This window comes from Ovis canadensis, chromosome 18 (assembly GCF_042477335.2).
Source record: "Ovis canadensis isolate MfBH-ARS-UI-01 breed Bighorn chromosome 18, ARS-UI_OviCan_v2, whole genome shotgun sequence".
Lineage (NCBI taxonomy): Eukaryota > Metazoa > Chordata > Mammalia > Artiodactyla > Bovidae > Ovis > Ovis canadensis.
In genome coordinates this window covers 45,470,982-45,494,306 of record NC_091262.1, presented here as the reverse complement: position 1 = coordinate 45,494,306, position 23,325 = coordinate 45,470,982, and the positions used below count along the sequence as shown (strand labels likewise).

Below are 23,325 nucleotides of genomic sequence, written 5' to 3'. Positions count from 1 at the left end.
TTATAATTATTTTCTCTAAAGAATTGAGTAGATATCATTTGCTGTCTTTTGCTTCTCCTCTTACTGTGGTCAGTTTGTTCTTCATTATTCTTTTTTCAAAATTGTCATCGTTTTCCCTCTACTTTTCAATTTCGACATAACCTTTACTGTTAACTTGTTAAGAACATCCTGTTTGTGTTTTGATTAAGACTGCATCAAGGTAAGAGTAGACATCTTTTAAATATTCTTTCTAGAAAATTCCCTTATGGTGCAGTGGTTAAAATTTCACCTTCCAATGCAAGGGGCATAGGTTGGATCTCTGGTCGTGGAGCTAGAATCCCACATGCCTCAGGGCCAAAAAACTAAAAACAGAAACACTATTGTAACAAACTCAATACTTTAAAAAATTCTTTCTTTCCATCCAGCTACATTGTTTGTCTACTCATCTATTATATCTGTATGTATGTATCATTTAATACTTTGGCCACCTGATGCAAAGAACCGACTCATTGGAAAAGATCCTGATGCTGGGAAAGATTGAAGGCAGGAGAAAGGGATGCCAGAGGATGAGATGATTGGATGGCATCACCGACTTGATGGACATGAGTTTGAGCAAGCTCTGGGAGTTGGTGATGGGGACAAGGAAGCCTAGCGTGCTGCAGTCCATGGGGTCACAGAGTCGGACACGACTGAGAAACTGAACTGAACTGATCAGTAGGAAAGTACATAGTTTTCTTTATTTAAGCCTTAAGCTTTTCTGCTGGGCTTACTTTGTTTCTAAATAATTACTGAATTTTACAAGTATTTTGAATTTCAGTTCTTCTTTTAAACAAAGATATTTCCAAGGTTACAAATTAGAGTGGTGGTAATGCCGTTTGTACGAATCCTTGTGTGTATTTAAAAGTGTGAAGTGATTCATGAATTTGACTGTTAGATATTTTGCATAGGGACCATGATGCCAAAGATGAGCACTACTTTTTGTTTTTCATTTCAACTTTTATTTCATTGTGGTCATAGATTATGGCTTATATAGGTTCTACTTTGGGAAATTTATTGATATTCTTTATATCTTCATACATTATAAAATTTTAATAATATTTTTTCTCTTTGGACATATATATATCAAATTCGTTCATTGTTATGAAAATAGTCCTACTTTTTTAAACCTGTTTTTGTGCTCATTAATACCCTTTTCTCAAAAATGAAGACTGCCAGTATGCTATTATTATTTATTCATGCTTCCTTGTATTCTTAAAGTCAGTTTTTGCAATATATGTATCCTGGAGTTTACTATCATGGTCATAATTATTTATATATTTTTCATCTTACTGATCAATTGTATCTTTAAAGAATATCAAACATCCCTATTTCTTATTTAATGCTTCCAAGATTTTTCTTTTCCTTTTTGGTATCATCTTATTATGGCAAATCTAGTTTGGGTTTTTGATATGTCCTTGTGTATTCTTCCTCTTCCCTCCCCTTTATAGTTTTATTTTTGCATCTAGATCTATTACTATAAAAATATGCTTTTATTTTAGGGGTTTTTGGCTCTATAAAAAAGTACCATGCTGTATGTTATTTCTTTGGACTTAACTCTTTTCTATTCGATATTATAGATTAATACAAATTGGGAATTTCCTGCTGTTTTAAGGCACTTTGAGATATTACTGTTATACCTTAAAATGTACTTATTTTAAGTTTACAGTTCAATAAGTTTTGGCGTATTCATAACCCATGATCAAAATAGTAAACATAATAGTCACCTCAAAAAGTTGCATCATGTGCTATATCTTGCCTGATTTTCTGCCTACTTCTGTTCTGTCAGTTTTTGAGAGAGGGATATGGACTCTTTTATTTTAATTGTTACTTTTTCCATTTCTTTTGACAGTTCAATCGGTTTTTGCTTCATGTAGTTCAGAGCTTTGTTATTAGGTTCATAAATGTTAATCATTGTTATGTCCACTTGATTAATTGACCCCTTTTTATTATCAAGTGACCTTTATTTCTAATAATACTCTTTGCTACCTTGTGTAATATTAGCATAGCCATTCCAGCTTTCTTTCTTATGCAGTGTTAGAGTAGTATATTCTTTTCTATCTTTTTACTGTAACCAAATATTTATATTTTTGCATGCATCCTTTGGTTAAACATTTAAAAGTTAATAGACATAAAGGAAATGTTTATTCTGGTGCTGTTGACTATGATACGAGGATGTCTACTCTCTTAAGCCCTTGTCACCCCAGGCTGTGAAAATCACTCAACTGGGAGGTCTGATGCTATGAACATTGTCTCTGATTTTGTATTGAAAGGGTGATATTATTTGTGTTCGATGGTAATATTGTTACTAGAATATTATTGAAATGATTTCTAAGGATGAGGCTTGATACTATGTATGTGAAACCTTAGAATTCTGCAAAGACATCTTTCATTATAAGCCTTGGTTCAATACAGCTAAACCATTCTCTGCTGTAGTATTGAGCTCAGACCTCTTCCCATCTTCACAGCATAATAAATTAATAAGCTTGTTGAACTCTGGGCTTTTCTTTGAGTCATCTGTTAAACCTCAGATTAGATCAGAAAGGAACATCAGAGTCTGAAAAAGAAGTCTTTACCTCATTTATCATCTCCACCTACCAGAAACTGATGGAGTGTTTGTAATTGTCCCTGAGTGGCAGGGGGACAGATGGTGGACTATCATTCTATCACAAGACGGCCTTTTCTCTTTTCCATGGTGTCTCTTTCACAGTATGTAATTAGCTTTATTTTTCTCATCCATCACTTCAAACAATATAATACATAGATTGTAATAGATAAAAACATAAGTGTATCCTACACCTGTAGAAAGGGACCTGGGAAGAGTTGACTCTGTTGTATTATTAAAATAGCCTATCAAGTTTTATAGGTTTCATTGTTGAATGTGTTTAATTTTTCAAAACGGTGCTGCCACAAAGGGTATTATTTTGATTTTTTTAAAAGGCATTACATTTTAGATTTTCTTAAATTTACTGTTTGACTAAATTTAAAATTGTATTTAAATATAATGGAACTCTAAAACTTTTTTTTTAAAGCACTTCTTCAGCACCTGCTTGGGCACTCTGCACGAGTCCAGGTGCCAGGGAAGCAGAGATAAATGTCACTTGAGCCTCTCTCTTCATTTTGTGTTATCTCTGATAAATTTCTTAGTTTCATGAATCTCTAAACATACTTATTTAAATATGAGTGAACTAATTCTTATATATGGTGCTTTCACTTTTGAATCATGTTTGGATGATAATTATAGACATTTTGGTATGGCTAGTGCCATCCAATAGGTCAGTAATTATAAATCAGCTTTCCTCTGAAATCTTTCTGGGGGATAACCTGCTGGAATGGCTTTACGGAAGAGTGTTATAAGCCAAAATAATAGTTTGCTATAGATTCTTTCAGTCTTATTCATAGTAAAACTCTGGCTCTTTAACGTAAGCTGTTAGCATAAGCCCTTGGCACACTTCATATTGAATTAAATGTTAATGAACTAAATGACGGGCTTCCCTGATGGCTCAGACTGTGAAGAATCTGCATACAATGCAGAAGACCCTTGTTCAGTCCTTAGGTCGAGAAGATCCCCTGGAGAAGGGAATGGCAACCCTCCCCAGTATTCTTGCCTGGAGAATCCCATGGACAGAGAAGCCTGGCTGGCTACAGTCCACAGGGTTGCAAGGAGTTGTTCACAACTGAGTGACTGATGCTTTCTCTTTTTCACTCTCAAACTAAATGTTACTGAGCTAACCTGTCATGTATTATTTTCAATATACTATATCTGTGAGGGTGGTATTCAAGATATATGGTAAAGTGCTGTCTAAAAATGCCATGTTGTTTGTAGTTGAGGATGTTTTTATTTCTTCCCTTCTTTCAGCTGCTTCTCCTTTTTCTCCTGATTTTCCTTTTTCTTCTTCCCTTCCCAAACACCTTCATTTCCCCAGTCTGCCATCTCTTCTTCACCTCTCATTTTTCTTACCATCATTCTCTAAAGAAGCAAGAAACCAAGTTCCTACCCTCCGGGCCCCTACACTTGCCCAGTTTTTGTAGAAGACAATGAGGAAATATTGTAAAATGCCTTGTATTTATCTTACTTGTTGTCCCAGGCAGGCTTAAAAGATTGGAGTGCCTCATAATATTTTAAGAATTTAAGAGAAAACATTATTTGTTTCTGAAATTGATTAATATCATTGGATTTTAGATTACAAGTTGAGAAAGTACAGGATGAGGTTGAGAGAAAAATGTTTTTCCAAACAAAATGTTGAAAACCCTTGCATTAATTTCTCATCTATTTAGATTTGTAACTTGGCATCCACCCTGCTCTTTTTTTTTTATTCCCATCCTGCTCTTGAAAGTAAACTTTTGGCTCCAGAGAAATATGCCTTTTGAGCATGACATTGGATTTCTATAAAGAAACAGTTTTCATTTTCAAGTAAAAACACATTTTGTATTACTGTAATGAAACTGTGGTTCTTTTTATTCAGAGAAGACATATTTAAATCTTTTGATCTAGGAAGAGTAATATCCTTAAAAATTCTCATTTCTATATTACAATATTTTTAAATACTGGGAAGCAACTTGTTTTCTTCAGTGTAGCATATTTTATGAAATGTATTTATTGTGAGGTGTAACACTTGAGAGAGCTCTAAAAATTATAGTTTAATAAAATCCTATGTGTGTCATTTACATTTTCTAGCTCATCAACTATTTTTAGAACTTTGACATTGTTTCCCAAAGATCATGAACCTATCTATAGCTTAATTTTTTCCTGTCTCTTTTAAAAAATAAAGAACCTTCAGGAGGAGTCTGATAGAATATCAAGGTCATAAACCTCATTATGAATTATTTCGTTGAATATAGTAAATTATGTTAGAAAGGCCAGTGCTTTGGTCTAGTATGCCATAAAAGGTAATTAAAAGAATAAGAAGGGTATAAACTTTGATGAGATCATCTGTATAGGTATTAGTTTCCTTATATGCATTGCTAATATTTCATATTACATTAATGTTATTTAAATAAGAAGTCACAATTATGACTTTAAAACTAGATTTAAATGTGTGTGTGTGTGTGTGTGGAGTTAGCCATACTTAATTAGATTTTGGACTTGAGACATTGATTTATTTTGTTTTATTATTTTTTTAATTGGAGTGCAATTACCTTACAGTGTTGTGTTTCTGCTGTACAACAGTGATCAACTATACATATACATTGATTTTTAGAATGTTAGAAAATGGGGAGCTTTAGAATTTTTTGTCTAATGCTTTTATTTTACTAGTGAGGAAACTGAGGCTCAGAGAAGTGACTTAGCCATGAGTTGTAGAATTTATCCTGGGATAGCTCTCTTGACTCATAGTTCAGTGCTGTTTCCACAGCACCAATTTGCTTTTCTGTTCCTAAGGAAAAAAACAGTATCTCTTACTAATGCATATGTAGAATTAGCAGTCAAATAGAATGGCCAATGAAGACTCATTTCTGACTTGTTAGTAGTAAAGTAGTGCTTGCACTGAGCAGGATTCCATAAGGCTAGAAGTTGTGTTTTTAAAAATTCTTATAAGAAAGAAGGCTATGCAGAGGCCTTCAGATGATTTTTGGTCCTGATAATTCATATTTTGGAAATGAGTCATAGGCACATTTGAGACACACTGCATCCCAAAGTGTATACTTTGCTTTTCCTTGTGCCTGTGGTGTAATAATTAGGATTGTGAGTAGATACCAAAAGATGAGTGTATTTTTACATAGTTCTATCTATTCTTTTTGTGGTACAAATGAGCCTGTAGAAACTGTAACCTTATACAAATCAATCCTCTTTAAATAACTTGCTTTTTCCTTACATTTCCTTATTAGCATTAATTTTACAGTGATTACAATATTAATATACATCAATTGTGGAAAATTTAAGAAAAACTGAGGTTTGCCTACTGTTAATATGTTGATCTAATTTTCTTCTCTTTACCTGTGAATATCTTAAACACTTGCTTATATATAAACTGCATTATAAGGATTAAAATTTGAATTTTTATTTACCATTACTAGTGCTTAAAGCTAATCTAACCTTTCTACTACCATATTAATACATGTGCCATAATTTAGGTAATCAGTTCCCTACTGCTGATATTTTGTTTTAAATCTCACTGCAATGAATATATTTGTAGAGAAATATTGTTGTACCTTTATATTTCCTTATGGTAATTTTGTGGAAGTAAGTTATTCAAAGTTTATTTTTTTACTGAGCATTTTATTAAATATTAAGTAGACTGGACTGTGAAACGGTTTGGTTGTTCATATTAGAATGGAGGCAGGAATATCAGTCTCTTAAAAGCTCAATTTTCAGATGACCAGAACTATAGATAACTTTAAGCAAGCAATATTTCAGGTAAAAGGAGATGAAATTGCTGTATTTGTCTTATCGTAGCCAGTTCCTTGGGATTTTAAGAAAGGATGTCATCAAGGATTATTTTTTTGCAGGATATTGTCTCCTTCTGTCATTAAAATAGATGTCAAACTGGGAGTCCACTCTCTTTAGCAATTGAGTAGTGCACAAACATGTAAATTTCATTATGAGAATAGTTCTTGGACGCTTGAGAGATAAGAATATTGTAATTTCATTTACTACTATTGGCAAGCCAAACATATAATTTTTAAATTCGTGTGTGTAAATTATTTTTCTTTACAAGATTTTCTAAACTGATGGAGAATTTTCTAAACTGATGGAGAATTTAAAACACTTATAATTGTAGACAGAATAAGATGACAAACCTCCATGTACGCATCACTCACCCCTAATACTGATAAACTCATGATGCATCCTGCCTTATTGAACTTTTCCAATCACTTTGCCCAAATACTGTTTTGACATCAGCTCTAAATATCATTTCATAAGAGCTATTTTAAAATGATTTACTTTCTACTTACACATTTACTATAAATGAGAAAATTAAAAATGCATCAGTCATCTAGTGACAGGTTTTAGTATTTTGCCATATTTTCTTATAGTCATTTTATGTACACATGCATACACATATAAAAATGCAAAGATATAAACATAATTAATATAAATTTTTGTGCATAATTACATTAAGTGGGAAAGACAAAAGACTAACCTTCTGTAATAGTGACAAAAATACAATTTTTTTTTTAAACATAGATCTTTATTCCTCACAATAGAGTCCTGAGGTAAGCAGTTCTAAGTGGTCAGCGTGGCTTTATGCCATGTAGTTTTTTCAGAGAGTTATCTTCTGTTGCTATCATTCTCTAATATAGTTCTAATATTCAGAGCTATGTTACAGGCCTTTTTGTGTTCCAGTTTGCAGAAGGGGAAGAAAGTGAATGGGTCTTCAAACATTAAACATGTATTCATAGTCCACTGGTGAGAATTCAGTCACATGGCTACCACTAGCTACAAGAAGAAAGGGTGGACTTCCCTGGTGGTCAGTCGTTAAGACTTCGTCTTCCAGTGCAGGGGGTGCAGGTTTGATCCCTGGTCAGGGAGCTAAGATCCCACATGCCTCATGGCCAGAAAACCAAAACATAGAAACAGTGTTGTGACAAATTCAATAAAAGACTTTAAAAATGGTCCATGTTTTAAAAAAAAAATCTTAAAAACAAAGAAGAATTGGGAAATCTCGTCCCTAGCAGAAGAATTATGTGACTTGCTAAAGCTCTGTTACTGTGCAGTGTGTAGTAATTCCTCTATACTGTCTATTGCCTGCTCACAGGTAGGCAAATCTAGAGACTTGCTCAAACTAGGCATTCAGCCCATTTGGAAAAACTGTATTTGGTGTGAGTTCTTTCATCAAGATGAGCATAATGTCTCATTGACTTTCTTTTTGTGGTACTGATTAGCTTTTGATGCTTTTAGCTTTTGATTTTAATGGATACCTAAATCCATTAATTCATAAATATGGGGCTATTCAAATTCTACATTTCACTTTCACTTATTATTTGGAATACATTTATAAAGATATTCCTTCCCTCATCTACTATTTGGTTACTGATTAGTAGGTTAAATTTTTTCATTTTTACCTGTTTCCAGTATAATGAATTCCCTATTATCCTAGGAAACAGTTATTTTAAAATATATAGCATTATAAACTCTGGAATTTTTGATGGCTTTCCTTCATTGAAAACTTTTCTTTTTTTTAAAGCTCAAATTATGCTATCTGTTGGTCAGTGGCAGTCTCTTAGAGTTTGCTGTCAAGTTCTTTTGACATAAGCCTGGTAGAATTTGTTATTTACTTTGCTACTTGATATGGCAAGACGTTTAGTTTATAGTTAGCTGTTTCATTAAGATGTCTTGATTACTTTTATTGTGAAATGATATTTCAAGGGCACAAAATATATGTGATGTGTGTGTATTTTATACACAAACATACACACACATGCATGCATGCGTGAATGTGTACTAAGTCACTTCAGTCACGTCTGACTCTTTGTGACCCCATGGACTATAGCCTGTGAGGCTCCTCTGTCTATGGGATTCTCCAGGCAAGCATACTGGAGTGGGTTGCCATGCCCTCCTCCAGATACACATACATATATACGTTTACATAACATACGTTTTGGAACCCAAGAAGAGAAAATGTGTCACTGTGTTCCACTTTGCCCCTTTTTGTTTGCCCTGAAGTGATGGGACTGGATGCCATGATCATCGTTTTTTGAATGTTGAGTTTTAAGCTGGCCTTTTCACTTTCCTCCTTCACCTTTATCAAGAGGCTCTTTAGTTCCTCTTCACTTTGTGCCATGAGGGTGGTATCATTTGTATATCTCAGGTTGTTGTTATTTCTCCTGGCAATCTTAGTTCCAGTTTCTGCTTCATCCAGTCCGACATTTCGCATGATGTACTCTGCATATAAGTTAAATAAACAGGGTGACAAATTGCAGCCTAACATATTCCTTTCCAAATTTTGAAGCAGTCCGTTGTTCCATGTCCGGTTCTAACTGTTGCTTCATGACCTGCATACAGGTTTCTCAGGAGAAATGCTATCTCCTTTACTTCATCCGACATTATGTACACAGCAATCTTAGAATAACATTACTAATAATCCTACTGCCGATGTTAATTACTGAGAACAGGTTAGAATTCTGTTCATGTTTTCCTCATTCTCATCTTTTTTTAATAGTAATTCTGTGAAAAGTCTGACATACAACCATTTTAAAACTATTTCCTTAGCTTTTAATCACATTTAGTCTTAGTTCTGTAAGTATATATGAAATATTTACCACTAGTCCTCATGTCTCTGTCTCTATGTTGATTTTTGAGGTGTGTTCTATAGTAGATTCTTCAAGGAAGGTCTTATGAAAATAATATTCTCTTTAGATTTTTTTAATGTTAATAACAATTTATCTGTGCTTTCTATACCTGAAAGCTGGTTTTACTGGGTATAAAATCCTTAGTTCACATTTCTTCCTTTGACAATTCTAAATAAATTTATAGTAGTCCCCTCCCAACCTTGGAGGATATATTCCAAGACCCCAGTCCCAGTGGATGTCTGAAACCATGGATAGTACTGAATGCTATATATATAGTTAATCCTTGAACAACACAGATTTTAATTATGTGAGCCTATTTATACATGAATTATTTTCAATAAACACAGTACTGCATGATTGTGGCTGGTTGCATCTATGAACATGAAAGGCCAACTGTAAGATTATGTGTAGCTTTTTGACTGTGTGGGGATCAGCATCCCTAACTCATATTTTTCAAAGGTCAGCTGTATTGTCTTTTTCCTATGCATAAATACCCATGATAAAGTTTAATTCATAAATTAGGCAAGTTAGAGAATATTGAAATTGCCAGTGTCACTATTCTCATGCTTAGAAGTAATTTTTAAATAAAATAGGATTACTTGAACACAAGCACTGCCATACTACAATCCATGTGATAACCTAGATGGGTACTATGTGACTAATGGGTAAGTAGCATATACAGTGTGGAAACACTGGAAGGGGAAGATTTACATCCAGGCCATGTAGTGGGGTAGTGTACGTTTTCATCATACTTCCCAGAACAGTACCCAATTTAAAACTTATGAGTTTATTTCTGGAATTTTCCATTTAATATTTTTAGACCATGGTTGACCACAGGTAATTAAAACCACAGAAAGTGAAACCAAGGATAAGAGGAAACTACTATACTTCATTTTGTTCTGGCATAAAATATTGCTGTCAAAAGGCCTGGTGATAATCTAACTTTTTATAGATTTTATTTTTAGATTTTATAATATTATATGTTTTGTTATTAGCCACTCTGGGTCAGTATTTTCAGATATGTGGTGTACTCTTTCAACATTCAGTTGTATTCTTTTTTAGGAAAGTTTTCTTGAATTATATTATAGTTCTTAACATTTGATTTGTTGCCTTGTTTTGGTTTTCTTTTTTAGGTGCTCCTGTTTGCTGTATATCTTTGCCTATCTTCTGTATTTCCACTTACTCTCAAATCATTTTTATTTCTTTTGTTTTAAGTATTTTTCTCCCTTTTGTATTTTTAGTTGTCTGAGGAATTATTTGCTGTGTTTGTTCACTCTTTTGTCTTCTATTTTATCTTCACTTCTTAAATGATATATTTTCTCTTGCCATCTTCACTGAGTTTTGTGACTTAAATTCTGAGTCTTTGAAATGGTGGTCTGTGTTAGAACATTTTCTATATTTGTTTTAGCTTATTTTGAAATAGAAGGTTACATACTTATCTTTTCTGTGTATTTTTTTTGGGGGGTGTGTTTTCATTGTTTGTAGTGTTGCTATTCTACTTATTTGTTTGTTTTTAATAATTTTGTCATATGAACTTGATACCTTTGTATTGCTTATTTTTATGTGGAATTTGTTTTATAAGACCTTTATAATGAGTTGTGATTCAGGGTACCTATTCTAACTTCTTAGAGCTCCTTCTATTGTTTTTGTAAAAAATATAGTGACTTGCTTCCTAAAATTTCCTAGTTCTGTTTGTATCTAGGCATTTCCTCCCTTTGTTTCTGTTATTCCTAGTTTGCTTAATTAAATTCCTTCTTTAGCAGTTTTCTTTGTGGCTTAGCTTTGAGAGGTCATAGGGCTTAGCCTGGGCTTCCCAGGTGGCACTAGTGGTAAAGAACCCACCTGCCAATGCAGGAGACAGAAGAGATGCTGGTTCGATCCCTGGCTCGGGAAGATCCCCAGGAGGAGGGCATGGAAACCCACTCCAGTATTCTTGCCTGGAGAATCCCCATGGACAGAGGAGCCTGCTGGCCTACAGTCCATGGGGTCACAAAGAGCTGGACACGACTGAGCAACTAAGCAGGGCTTAGCCTTCACAGACTGTTCTGACCTTAATGCAGGCACCTTTCACTCACTTGCCATTTCAGTGATCAAACCTCCCTCTGTTTTAGATGCTGTACTCAGATTGGCCTGTTGAACTCTACAGTGAAAAATGATTTCCTTTTTAGAGTTCTGTTCTCAGGTTCATGATTCACTCTGTTTCCCTCTGATTTCTCCTTCAGAAACACTGAAACCCTGCTGATCTGTTGGTGGTTTGTCCTAACCCACTCCTGCTTGGAGGCTGTGGGGATCCCTTGCCACTTACTTGTTGTAAATATTTGCTGTGGGTTTTGATTTTGCTGTCCAGTTGCTCTTTCTGTTTTATATGGTGATTCAAAGAGAATCTATGACTTTATTACCACTGCCATCATCTTCCCAGAATCCTCATTATAAGTGCTTTAATGGCTAATACTTCACAAGCAGAAATGCATTATAATTTTCTAAACCACTTCTTAGTGTTGAAAACCTCCTTTATGCATGTTCTTCCTCTTCAGAAACCATCTCAAAACCTTCCTGTGTAGTCTTCATGGTTTTAATGGAAATATAACAATTAATTATCCTGTGTCACATCCAACAGTGTGTCACCAAAAGGCAGTCTCTCTTACAGAAAGTGAAAACGTAATGCAACCCACTAGAAGCAAATCTATGAAACCTTGAAAATTAGAAAATTAGAAAAGAGACATATTTTAAGTCACGTAAGACAAAATACAAACAAATGTTAAGCATATTAATATAAGTTTTTCAGCTAACAAATTGACCGATTTACAAAACAAAACAGAAATACTAGGTACTGGCAAACCACTTGTGGGGACTTACTCTCATTTTGGTTGTTTTGGAATACATATGAAAAGCCTCAAAAATGTGTGTAATCTGTAGCCCAGAAATTACAGTTCTATGCTTTAATCATAAAGGAATAATTTAAATTTGTTAATGCTTGTTTATTTGGCCGCATCAGATCTTAGTTGCGGCATATGGGTGCTCAGTAGTTGTGGCATGTGGGCTCACCAGCTGCTGTGTGTGGGCTTAGTTGCCCCGCGGCGTGTGGGATCTTTTCCCAGCCAGGGATCACACCCGTGTCCCCTCCATTGCAAGGTGGATTTCTAAGCAGTGGAGCACCAAGGAAGTCCCTAAAAGTTTAGCTATATTTGTTTCCCTAGTATTTATCATATTGAAAATAATAATTCAAATGTTTAACAAAAAAGCATTTAGTAAAATTAGATATACTGTAAATAATCAGTAGATTATGTTGTAGAACATTATTTCATGGAATGAATATATTTGCAATATTAAATTTAAAAACATTGTAAAATATTATAAAAAGTATATACATTTTAATAAAAATGTATGTGAATAAAAATGTCTGGATGATTACTCAATTATTTTTAGGTGTTAAAATTAAAGGAGATTTTTATTTCTTAATTTTATTTATATTATAATTAACATGTGTTGAGTTGTATTTTTTAAAATTAATTAATTTTAATTGGAGGGTGATTACTTTACAGTATTGTGGTGGTTTTTGCCATGCATCCATATGAATCAGCCACGGGTGTACATATGTCCCCCCTCCTACCTCCTGAACCACCCCCCCATCTCCCTCCCCACCCCATCCCTCTGGGTTGTCCCCGAGTACCGGCTTTGAGCGCCCTGCTTCATGCATCGAACTTGCACTGGTCATCTGTTTTCCATGTGATAATATGCAAGTTTCAATGTTATTGTCTCAAATCATCCCACCTTCACCTTCTCCCATAGAATCCAAAAGTCTGTTCTTTACATCTGTGTCTCTTTTGCTGTCTCTCATGTAGGGTCCTTGTTACTGTCTTTCTAAATTCCATATATATGCGTTAATATACTGTATTGCCGTTTCTCTTTCAGACTGACTTCACTGTTTATTTTTTATGATTAACGTGTTGAATTGTATTAAAAAATTAAGTCAAACAGAAATAGAGATATATTCTTATTTGGTTTTAGTTTAGAGATTGTTTTAAAAAGTTAATGAGAGTTCATGATGCATGCTGTGTGTATGATTTTAATGTCTTTTAAAAAGATGCAGTTTTTGTTAATTCTGTATGGAATCCAAATTTTTCTGTGTAATGTCTGCATTTTAGACTATTAATGGATTCTATTAGATATGTAAATAGCATTTTATGCAACTGAAAATAGTATAATTAAGCATTTCACAAAATTAAAAATGCCATTTAAAATACTCCTTTTCCTTAGTGTGGTGATAGAAATTAGATGTCAGAGACTTAGCCCACTTGAGCAGTGTTAGAGGGAGGGAATGTGGAGTGGGAAAAAAGCTTGGTCTTGCGTGTGTGCACGCTAAGTTGCTTCAGTCATGTCTGACTCTTTGCGATGCTGTGAGCTGTAACCCGCTAGGTTCCCCTGTCTATTCTTCAGGCAAGAATACTGGAGTGCGTTGCCATGCCCTCCTCCAGGGAATCCTCCCAACCCAGGGATGAAACCCACGCCTCTTATGTCTCCCGCGTTGGCAGGCAAGTTGCCAGTGCCACCTGGGAAGCCCTTTTGAACTTGAGTTTTATGATCATGAACATAATATTGAACCTTTTTGAGCCTTTGTTAAACATCTGTAAAATATAAACATTTTCCCACCTTTTTATGGGGTTGTGAAGACTTTAGCCCTTTGCTGATCACAGCAAGTATTTAATAAATGATAACTTGGATGGTGGTTTTACATGACTTGCTTTGTGTTATGTGTCTTTAGAATATATGTTAAGGGAGTTTTCTTTATTTACTTATGTGATTGCTTTCATTTGACTTGAGACCTAGGTTATTTTTTCAAGTTGCATGTATATGTATATTATATATACTTATCACTTAAGTAATTGCCTTTGTTTAGTGCCAAAGTATAAAGGTGTTATATACAACAGGCCTAATTTATCAATGAAAATAATTACTTCCACTTTTGAGAATATTTTCTGCCTTTGTTTGGGGTGATTTTGTTTTACTGTTTTGGTAAGTTTATGATTTAAAAAGTTTCTGCTTTTTGTTGAAGTATGGTTGGTTTACAGTATTATATTAGTTTCAGTTGTTCAACACTGTGATTCAGTATTTTTATAGATTATATTCATTTAAAGTTATTATAAAACACTGATTATATACCCTATCTTGTACATTGCATCCTTGATCTTATTTATTTGATAATTAGTAGTTTGTACCTGGAGAAGGCAATGGCACCCCACTCCAGTACTCTTGCCTGGAAAATCCCATGGACGGAGGAGCCTGGTAGGCTGCAGTCCATGAGGTCGCTAAGAGTCGGACATGACTGAGTGACTTCACTTTGACTTTTCACTTTCATGAACTGGAGAAGGAAATGGCAACTCACTCCAGTATTCTTGCCTGGAGAATGCCAGGGACAGGGGAGCCTGGTGGGCTGCCGTCTCTGGGGTCGCACAGAGTCGGACACGACTAAAGCGACTTAGCAGCAACAGCAGCAGCAACAGTTTGTACCTGTAAATCCTCTTCCATTATCTTGCTCCTCTCTTATCCCTCTTCCCAATGATAACCACTAGTTTGTTCTCTGTGACTATAAGTCTGTTTCTGTTTTATTATATCCATTTGTTTGCTTTATTTGGTGGATTCCTTATACAAGAGAAAATATACAGGATTTGGCTTTTTCCCTCTGACCTCACTAAGTACAGATGTTTAATAATAAGCACAACTCTATGGCTCAACTCATTTTCTAACCATATCTCTAAAGTACTAGCCAAAAATACAGACTCCATAATCATATTGTCTGGATTTAAATTAGGCTGTATCACTACTATCTACAAAACTGCTAATCGTCATGATCTTGACTTTCTAACTTCAGGAAAGTTATTTGATTCTGTGTCTGTTTCCTAATAGTTAAAATGAAAGTAATAACAATATATACCTTTTAGTATAGTTCAAAGGACTAAATCAATGATCATATGTAAAGGACTTACCTCAGTATACATTGTATAATAAGCCCTCAGAATACTATTTTTGCCCTTTTTTTTTATCAAGATATGATTGACAGAGAACATTTGTGTTAGTCTTAGGTATGCAACATAATGTTTGATTTTATATATATATTTATATATCTGTATATAGTGAAATGATTTCCATAGTTTAGTTACAGTCTATGACCACTCAGAGTTACAATTTTTTTCTTGTAATGAGAACTTTTAAGATCTACTCTCTTAGCAACTTTCAAATATACAGTACAGTATTGTTAACTATACTCACTATGTTGTACCTTACAATCTGAAGATTTACTTAATCTCATAACTGAAAGTTTGTATGTTTTGACCACCTTCATTCATTTGACCACCGATATTGTATTAGATCTTGTTACCTTCGTTTCATCATTCATTTAACCTATACTTATTGAGTGCCTACTGTATGCCAGGCACAGTACCAGACACCAAACCATCACCGAACAAAACAAAGTCAGTGCCCTCATGAAACTGATATTCTAGTGCAGGAAATTACAAATAAATATTGATATCAGGCACTGATGATACACAAGTCCTATGCAGAAAAATGAAAAGATGGCAAATAATAGAAGGTGTTATGTAAGGTTGGATGTTCATTTTAGCTGAGACCATGCAAGTACCTGGAGAAGAATACTCTTGGCTAAGGAAACAAGAGTCTTGAGGCAGTACCATTCCTGATGAATGTGAAGAACAATAACATCCTGAACTCCACTCCTATATCAGACTGTCTCCTGGAACTCTCCACTTGTGTTTCCACCATAAGCATTTACAAAATAACATTCTACAACAACACCCGTATGCTCCTTGTATACATAAAATTTGCTGTTAGAGTGTTAAGTAACTTTGCACAACTGCTCAATCTAATATATCAGTAAACCCTATCAGTTCTACTGTTTAATATGCCCACTCCATCCACAGTGGAGTGAACAAAGGAGAGAGCAATGTCAGATGAGGTCAGAGAGGCTGATGATGTGGGGCTTAGTAGACCATGATAAGGACTGTGGATTTTATCCTGAACGTGATGAGAATGCAAGATTTTGATAAGAGGAATGATATGATGTAATTTATATTTTTTAAAATTGCTAATTTTGTAAAGAAAAGATTTTGTGGCCATAGAAGCTGGAAGAATATTTAAGAAGCTATTTTATAATCCAAATGAAAGCTACAAGGCCTTAGATTAAGTGATGGTGGTGAGGAGAAGTGATTGGATTGAGATTAATATGGGTATATTTGAAAGTAGAGCTGATAGGATTTACTGATGTACTAGATGTGAGCAGTTATGCAAATAGTGGCACCACTTACTAAACCCTCTAAGGTCAATTTTTAATGTATATTAGCAGCATAAGAGCTATGTTGTAGAGTATTATTTTGGAAATGCTTATGTTGGAAATACTCCACTTAAGTGGAGATTTCCAGTAGATAGTTTGATACAGGAATAGAGTTCAGGGGAGAAGTCTGGATTAGAGATAAAAATTTGGGAATTGCCTCTGTGAATGATATTTCAAGTCACTGCACTTGATAAATAAGTTTGAATAGAGAAGAAGGAAGTTATAAGTCTGAGATGTTTAATATTTATCAGTCAAGAAGAGGAAAAGGATCCACCAAAGAAGACTTAAAAGGTACATGGAGTTAGGAGGAGAGTGTGATATCTAGAAACCTAGTGAAGAAAGTGTGTCAGGGAGGAAGAAGTGATCTATAGTTCTAATGATATTGGAAATTTAAGGAGAGGGTCTAAAATAATTTCTGGGAGGGAGAATGTAGACAAAGTAGACTAAGGTTGCTCGATTGCCTGGCAGTTCTAGAGCCCATTTGAGGTGTAATGTCATAAATTTAAACTGAGATCTTGTCACCATGGTTTGTAATTATAGCCGTATTAATCTGCTCAGTTATGAGTACAAAGTAGAGAAAGAGTTAGCTTGAGGGTTGAGGTTCTTCCATGAGGGTATGAAAGAGGAATAGAGGGACAAGGGAGTTGTGTACATGCAGGAGAGTAATAATAATGAGGTGCCATAAAATCCAAGATGGCTAAGGAGGGAAGTGGGGCCAAACTGTGTACTTGAGCCAGACCAAATTTCTGCCGCCACTAGCCACGTTCTGCTTTCTCACCTCTGCCTGTATTCTGGAATGCCTACTCCTTTCTCCTTCCTGCCACCTTTCGCAACTACCAACCCAAACACACACACACATACCCAATATCCATATGTTCAAATTCAATCCATCCTTCAAGGGATAGCAGACATGGTGCTTCCTTCTTAAAATCTTTCCTCCTCGCCCCAAGTGATCTTGTTTCCCCTTTTGCGCTCCTGTAGGACCAAGCTGGGTTTTATAGATTTGAGTATGGTATTTTACCTCTCCTATTGCAGTGTGGAGTTGCAGGGCACTTGAGTGTGTCCCTGTATCCTTAGCATTTAGCTCAGTTGATGTGCAGCAAAGTTTGACAGGTCAATGAAAGTCTCAAGTAAAATGGTTTCTTCAGTGTTTACCAAAGCAGTTTTTGAAGCCAGTATTTCCTAGAGATTACTTTTACTTTCATCTGTGTATTCTTTTATAGTCACTGTAGTCTGTAGCAGTGCTATTGTTGTTTTTAATTATTATTTCATTTATTTATCTTGCAGGAGCACCTTTCCTTAAAGAAATATGTTATTGACATTGTGGTTGAAAGTACAGCTCCACCAGAGCCTTTGAAAGATGGAGAAGAGAGGCAGAAAAATAAGAAGAAAGCCAAAAAGATAAAAGCACGGATGAACTTCAGGTACCATGAAAAGAAAAAAGTGAAATTGTTAGTCTGTCAGTCATGTCTGACTCCTTGTGACCCCGTGGACTGTAGCTCACCGGACTCCTCTGTCCATGGAATTCTCCAGGCAAGAATGCTGGAGTTGGTAGCCACTTCATCTCTAGAGGATCTTCCTAATCTAGGGATCAAACCTGGGTGTCCTGCATGGCAGGTGGATTCTTTACTGGCCAAGCCACCAGGGAAGCCCCCAGGTGCTATAAATATGCTTAAAAACAAGGAAAAAGTTTTAGTGGTGTAACATTTTTAATGTAAATCCAAGGAAGACTCTCTGCCCCTCCCCAAAAGTTTAAACTTGTTTGCTTCAAGAAAGCCTTGAAAATAATACTGATGAGCCTAATTTATAGCCACTTTCTTTGATTGAGAAAGAAAACTGAATATCGATCTAAAGCCCTTGCTTTCACCTGTTAAGAGCTCTTCTTATAATTGGATGCCAAAGCCCTGCCAAACTTGTGCCTCCTTCAGCATACAATAGTATGTTTAAGTATGTGTAAACCAAGCCTATTTTTCTTTCCAACTATTGATTTTTAAATGAAGTATCAAAGAAAATCAATAGCAATCAACAAATAGAAGTCTGCTGGCTGTAGTGTCAAATCCCATGACTAGGTTTAATCAATTTGGTTGCCTGTCACAACAAGAGAAAGTTCAAGAAATATCTTGAAATGGAAAGTGAGTTGTCAGACCTGTAGTTTATCATCAGCCTCCAAAGTGACATCTGAGGATCAGACAGCTGTGTAGTACATCATTACCTCACAAGCTCTGAGCATTATTTGATGACTGATGAGTCTTGTTCCAGGACACAAGTGTAGTTCCTCCTTAGAAAATAATTATTTGCTATTTGAAGAAAGGTTGTCTGAATATGTTGTTATACCTTTATTCCTAAATGGTTAGAAAAAGAGAAGCTTGACCTATGGAGTTATAGAAACACAGGTCTAGAATAATGGTGAACAGGTACTCTCTCTCCATCATTTCCAATTTCAGATTGTAATTAAAAGAAGATGTCCATTTCATCTTACATAATCAGTGGAAACTTGAGAGTACTCATTCAAGCAAAGAAAAGAAAAGGCTTTTTTGGTTGGGTTTTGTTTTGTTTTGTTTTGTTTTGTAGTTCCTTGAAGTTTCTAAGAATAGTTTTACAGTATATACTTTAGGGTGTTACTGACCTTCGTTTCTAGTTTATGCTGAGAACTTGCTGACCTCCAGAAATGGCATTGAGTCCATTCTTTGGACCTTTCTCTTTTTCCTCTAGGTACACATTCCTTTGGTTAGTTCACCAGGTGTTTGTCTTTCAATATTCTCCACCTGTTGATGACTACTAGTTTTATATCTCTTCAACTGTACTCAAATTTAGTGTGTCCAAAACAAGTTCCTGCTTTCTTCTCTGCATCTGCCCTCCAAAACCTCTCCTTTCTAGTTTTCTCTATATTAATAACCAGGTAACTCTATTCTAGTTGTGTATGCCAGAACCCTTGAAATTGTCCTTGACCTTTTTCTCTCTCCCACATCTCATCCAGCCTAACTGCAAATCATGTTAGCTTTGTGGTAAAGTACATTCAGAGGCTCTTTCTGTAGCATCACTACCTCCCCCCTCAGTCAAGCCTCCGTCATATCTCACCTGGGTTATTGCAGCACTTCCCTGACTAGTCTCTGTTTCTGTCCTTGGCTTTCACAGTCTATTCTAAACATGCTGGCCAAAGGGCACCTGTTCACATGTCAGATCATGTCACTTCTCTTCTCAAAGCCTCAGGGCTTTTACACTGCAGTTTTCCTCTTTCTGGACAGCTCTCCCACATATATCCATAGAGCTTCGCACTGTTACCTCTTTCAGGTCTTTGCTCAAATGTTAACCTTTTCAGTGAGGCTGTCCTTCAGGCCCTGATATATATATATATATATATATATAGTAATGCTAGGTTATTAAAGGAAATCTTTAAATTATAGGAAAAATCCTATAATTCTGATGCTGCTAATTTTTTGGCATATGTGTATCCTTTTTATGCTTACATACCTATATCAGTAACTTTTTTTATTGCAGTATGATTTACAGAAGTGAATGTAGAGATCTCTAATATATAGCTTGTTGAGTTTTGTCAAACCTGCATACTCACGTATAATCTGTAAGAGCCTTTGCATTGTTTCACAGTGTCTTTGTGTCTCTTTCCAGTCAGTTTTCACCACCACCCTTGGCTCTTGGTCACCACTGACCTGCTTTCTCTCATCATAGGTTAGTTTTTCCTATTCTAGAAATACATGCAAATGAAGCCTTTGTGGCTGACTTCTCTTACTAAGTACAGTTGATCCTTGAACAATGAGAGTGTTAGGAGCACTGACTCTCCATTCAGTCAAAAAATCCACACATAGCTTACAGTTGGTGCTCCATATCTGCAGTTCCTCTGTTGGTTAAACCTCCGCACATATGATGGACGCCTGACTGAGGGGGGGAGGTAGTGGTGCTGGAGAAAGACAGTCTCTGAATGTACTTTACAGCAAAGCTAACATGATTTGCAGTTAGGCTGCATGATTTGCAGTTTGACCAACTGGGCATTGTGTAGTTCTGTGGTATTTACTCTTGAAAGCAATCCAAGTATAAGTAGACCCATGTAGTTCATTGCCGTGTTGTTCAAGGGTCAACTGTATACCATTTTTGAGATATATCTGACTTGTGTGTAGTTTGTTTTTTTCATTGATGAACATACCATTGTGTGCATATTCCATAAATTTTTATCTGTTCATCTGTTAATAGACATCTGAGTTTTCACTTATTTGGCATTGATAAATTAACCTTCTGTCAAGTCTTTAGGTGTATTTGCATTCTCCTTTCTCTTGGATAAATACTTAAAACTGAAACTCCACATTTTTTTCACAGTGGTGGTACTATTTTACACTTCCATCAGCAACCTGGTGGACTCCCAGTAGCTCAACATTTGTCAATACTTGGTATTTTTAATTTTTAAAATTTTAATCTTAATTCCAGTGTGAGCATAGTTGTATCTTGTGATTCTAATTTGCACTTCCTTAGTGATTAATAATATGTATTGAGTATCTTTCCATGTAATTTTTCACCATTCATATCTTCCCTTATGACGTGTCTTTGAAGGTTTTTGCCCATTTTAAAAGTTGAGTTGTTTGTCATTTTATCTTTGAGTTGTTTATATATTCTAGATACATGTTCTTTGCCAGTTATGTGTTATGTGAATTTTTTTCTGAATCTGGAGCTTGGCTATACATTTTGTTAGCAATAGCTGTTGATAAGCAAATGTATTTTTAATCGTGATGATGTCTATTTTATCAGTATGTTCTTTTTAGGTCTTGTGCTTTCTGGGTTCTAAGAGATTTTTGTCTGACGAAAAGTTAAAAATCCTTTGCATTTTTTTTTTCTAGAAGCCTTGTAATTTTAGTTTTGGCATTTAGATTTATGATCCAGCTCTAACAAATTAGTGGGTATGATATGAAGAATAGGCCCAAATTTCTTTTTCTCTATAGCTAGTCAGTTGTTCCAACACTATCCACAGAAAAGATTTCCATTCCCATTACAATGTTTTAATACTTTGGTTAAAAAAAAATCTCCCCTCGTGAGTAAGTCTATTTCTGGACTCTCCTATTCTACCCTGTTTTTCTATTTTGACACCTAATAAAAAATATAAATCACCCCATGAAGTCTGAATCTACTTCTGGTCTGTTCTCTTCCATTATTTTGTTCCTTTTCACACTGTCTTGATTACGGTAGCTTTGTAGTAGATCTTAAAATAAAGCAATAGAAGTCTTCAACTTTGTTTTCTTTTTGAAGTTTTGTTTTTCAGTTCAGTTCAGTTCAGTCGCTCAATCGTGTCTGACTCTTTGCGACCCCATGAATCACAGCATGCCAGGCCTCCCTGTCCATCACCAACTCCAGAGTTCACGCAAACTCACGTTCATTGAGTCGGTGATGCCATCCAGCCATCTCATCTTCTGTTGTCCCCTTCTCCTCCTGCCCCTAATCCCTCCCAGCATCAGAGTCTTTTCCAGTGAGTCAACTCTTCGCATGAGGTGGCCACAGTACTGGAGTTTCAGCTTTAGCATCATTCCTTCCAAGGAACACCCAGGGCTGATCTCCTTTAGGATGGACTGGTTGGATCTCCTTGCAGTCCAAGAGACTCTCAAGAGTCTTCTCCAACACTACAGTTCAAAAGCATCAATTCTTCGGCACTTAGCTTTCTTCACAGTCCAACTCTCGCATCTATACATGACCACTGGAAAAACCATAGCCTTGACTATACAGACCTTTGTTGGCCAAGTAATGTCTCTGCTTTTGAATATGCTATCTAGGTTGGTCATAACGTTTCTTCCAATGAGTAAGCATCTTTTAAGGTCTTGGATTTTCACAAAAATATTAAGATCAATTTTTAGTATCTAAAATTAAAAAGTCTCTTGGGATTTTGATTGGCATTAGACTGATCTGTAGATAAACTTAGGAAGAAAGGGTATCCTGATAATTTTGGATCTTCCAATACATGATGAGATATGTATCTGCATTTGTTTAGAGCTTATTTAATTTCTCCAGTAGTTTTTTGTAATTTTCAGTTTAAATGCTTTACAAATACTTCATTAAATTTATCCCTAATATTTTAAGTTTTTGTTGCTATTGAAAATTATATTTGTAGTATTTTTTGTTGTGAGCATATAGACAGAATTACTATTTGTATATTCACTAGATATTGGGACCTTTCCAAATAGACTTATGAGCTCTAATAGTTTTATAAATTTATAAGATTTCTTTATGTACATAAATATATCAGAATAAAATCAATTTTATTTGTTTTTTTTTTCTACTTAGTATACTGTTTATTTTTTTCTATTGTCTATTGCACTGTGTTGCACCTTCTACAAAATATGAAACAGAAGCTTTGGTGCTGATCTTAGGGAGAAAGCAGTAGGGTTTTCACTATGTTATATTAGCTATAACATCATACCTTACAGTTTGTGTAGATGTCATTTCTCAGATTGAGGGAGCTTTATTCTATTCTTAACTTCCTGAGTGTTTTTTTTCTTAGAGTGATATACCATATTCTCAAATGCCTTTTCTACATCTGTTGAAATGCACTCTTTCATTTTATCAGTTTGGTGCATTATGTTGACTTGTTATGGCAGCTTTAGTGAGATATAATTTGCATCCTCTGTGGAAATCAGTTCTGGGGTAGGGAAACCTGAACTATAGTTGATGACTCTCCAGATGTTCAAGGTGGACGAATATGGGAGTCAGAACTACACGAGATCCCCACACTTCTGTGTACT

The 23,325-nt window shown here is 35.3% G+C and overlaps 1 protein-coding gene across 2 annotated transcripts in view; it reads left to right on the top strand.

Annotated features, from left to right (window-relative positions):
• Nucleotides 1-23,325, top strand: part of SCAPER (S-phase cyclin A associated protein in the ER) — a 401,024-nt gene that overhangs the window by 143,863 nt on the left and 233,836 nt on the right. For both annotated transcript variants that reach the window (XM_069560135.1, XM_069560134.1), the window contains exon 21: nucleotides 17,879-18,015. In XM_069560135.1, the coding sequence (XP_069416236.1) occupies nucleotides 17,879-18,015 (137 nt within the window). The remainder of the gene's footprint in view (nucleotides 1-17,878; nucleotides 18,016-23,325) is intronic.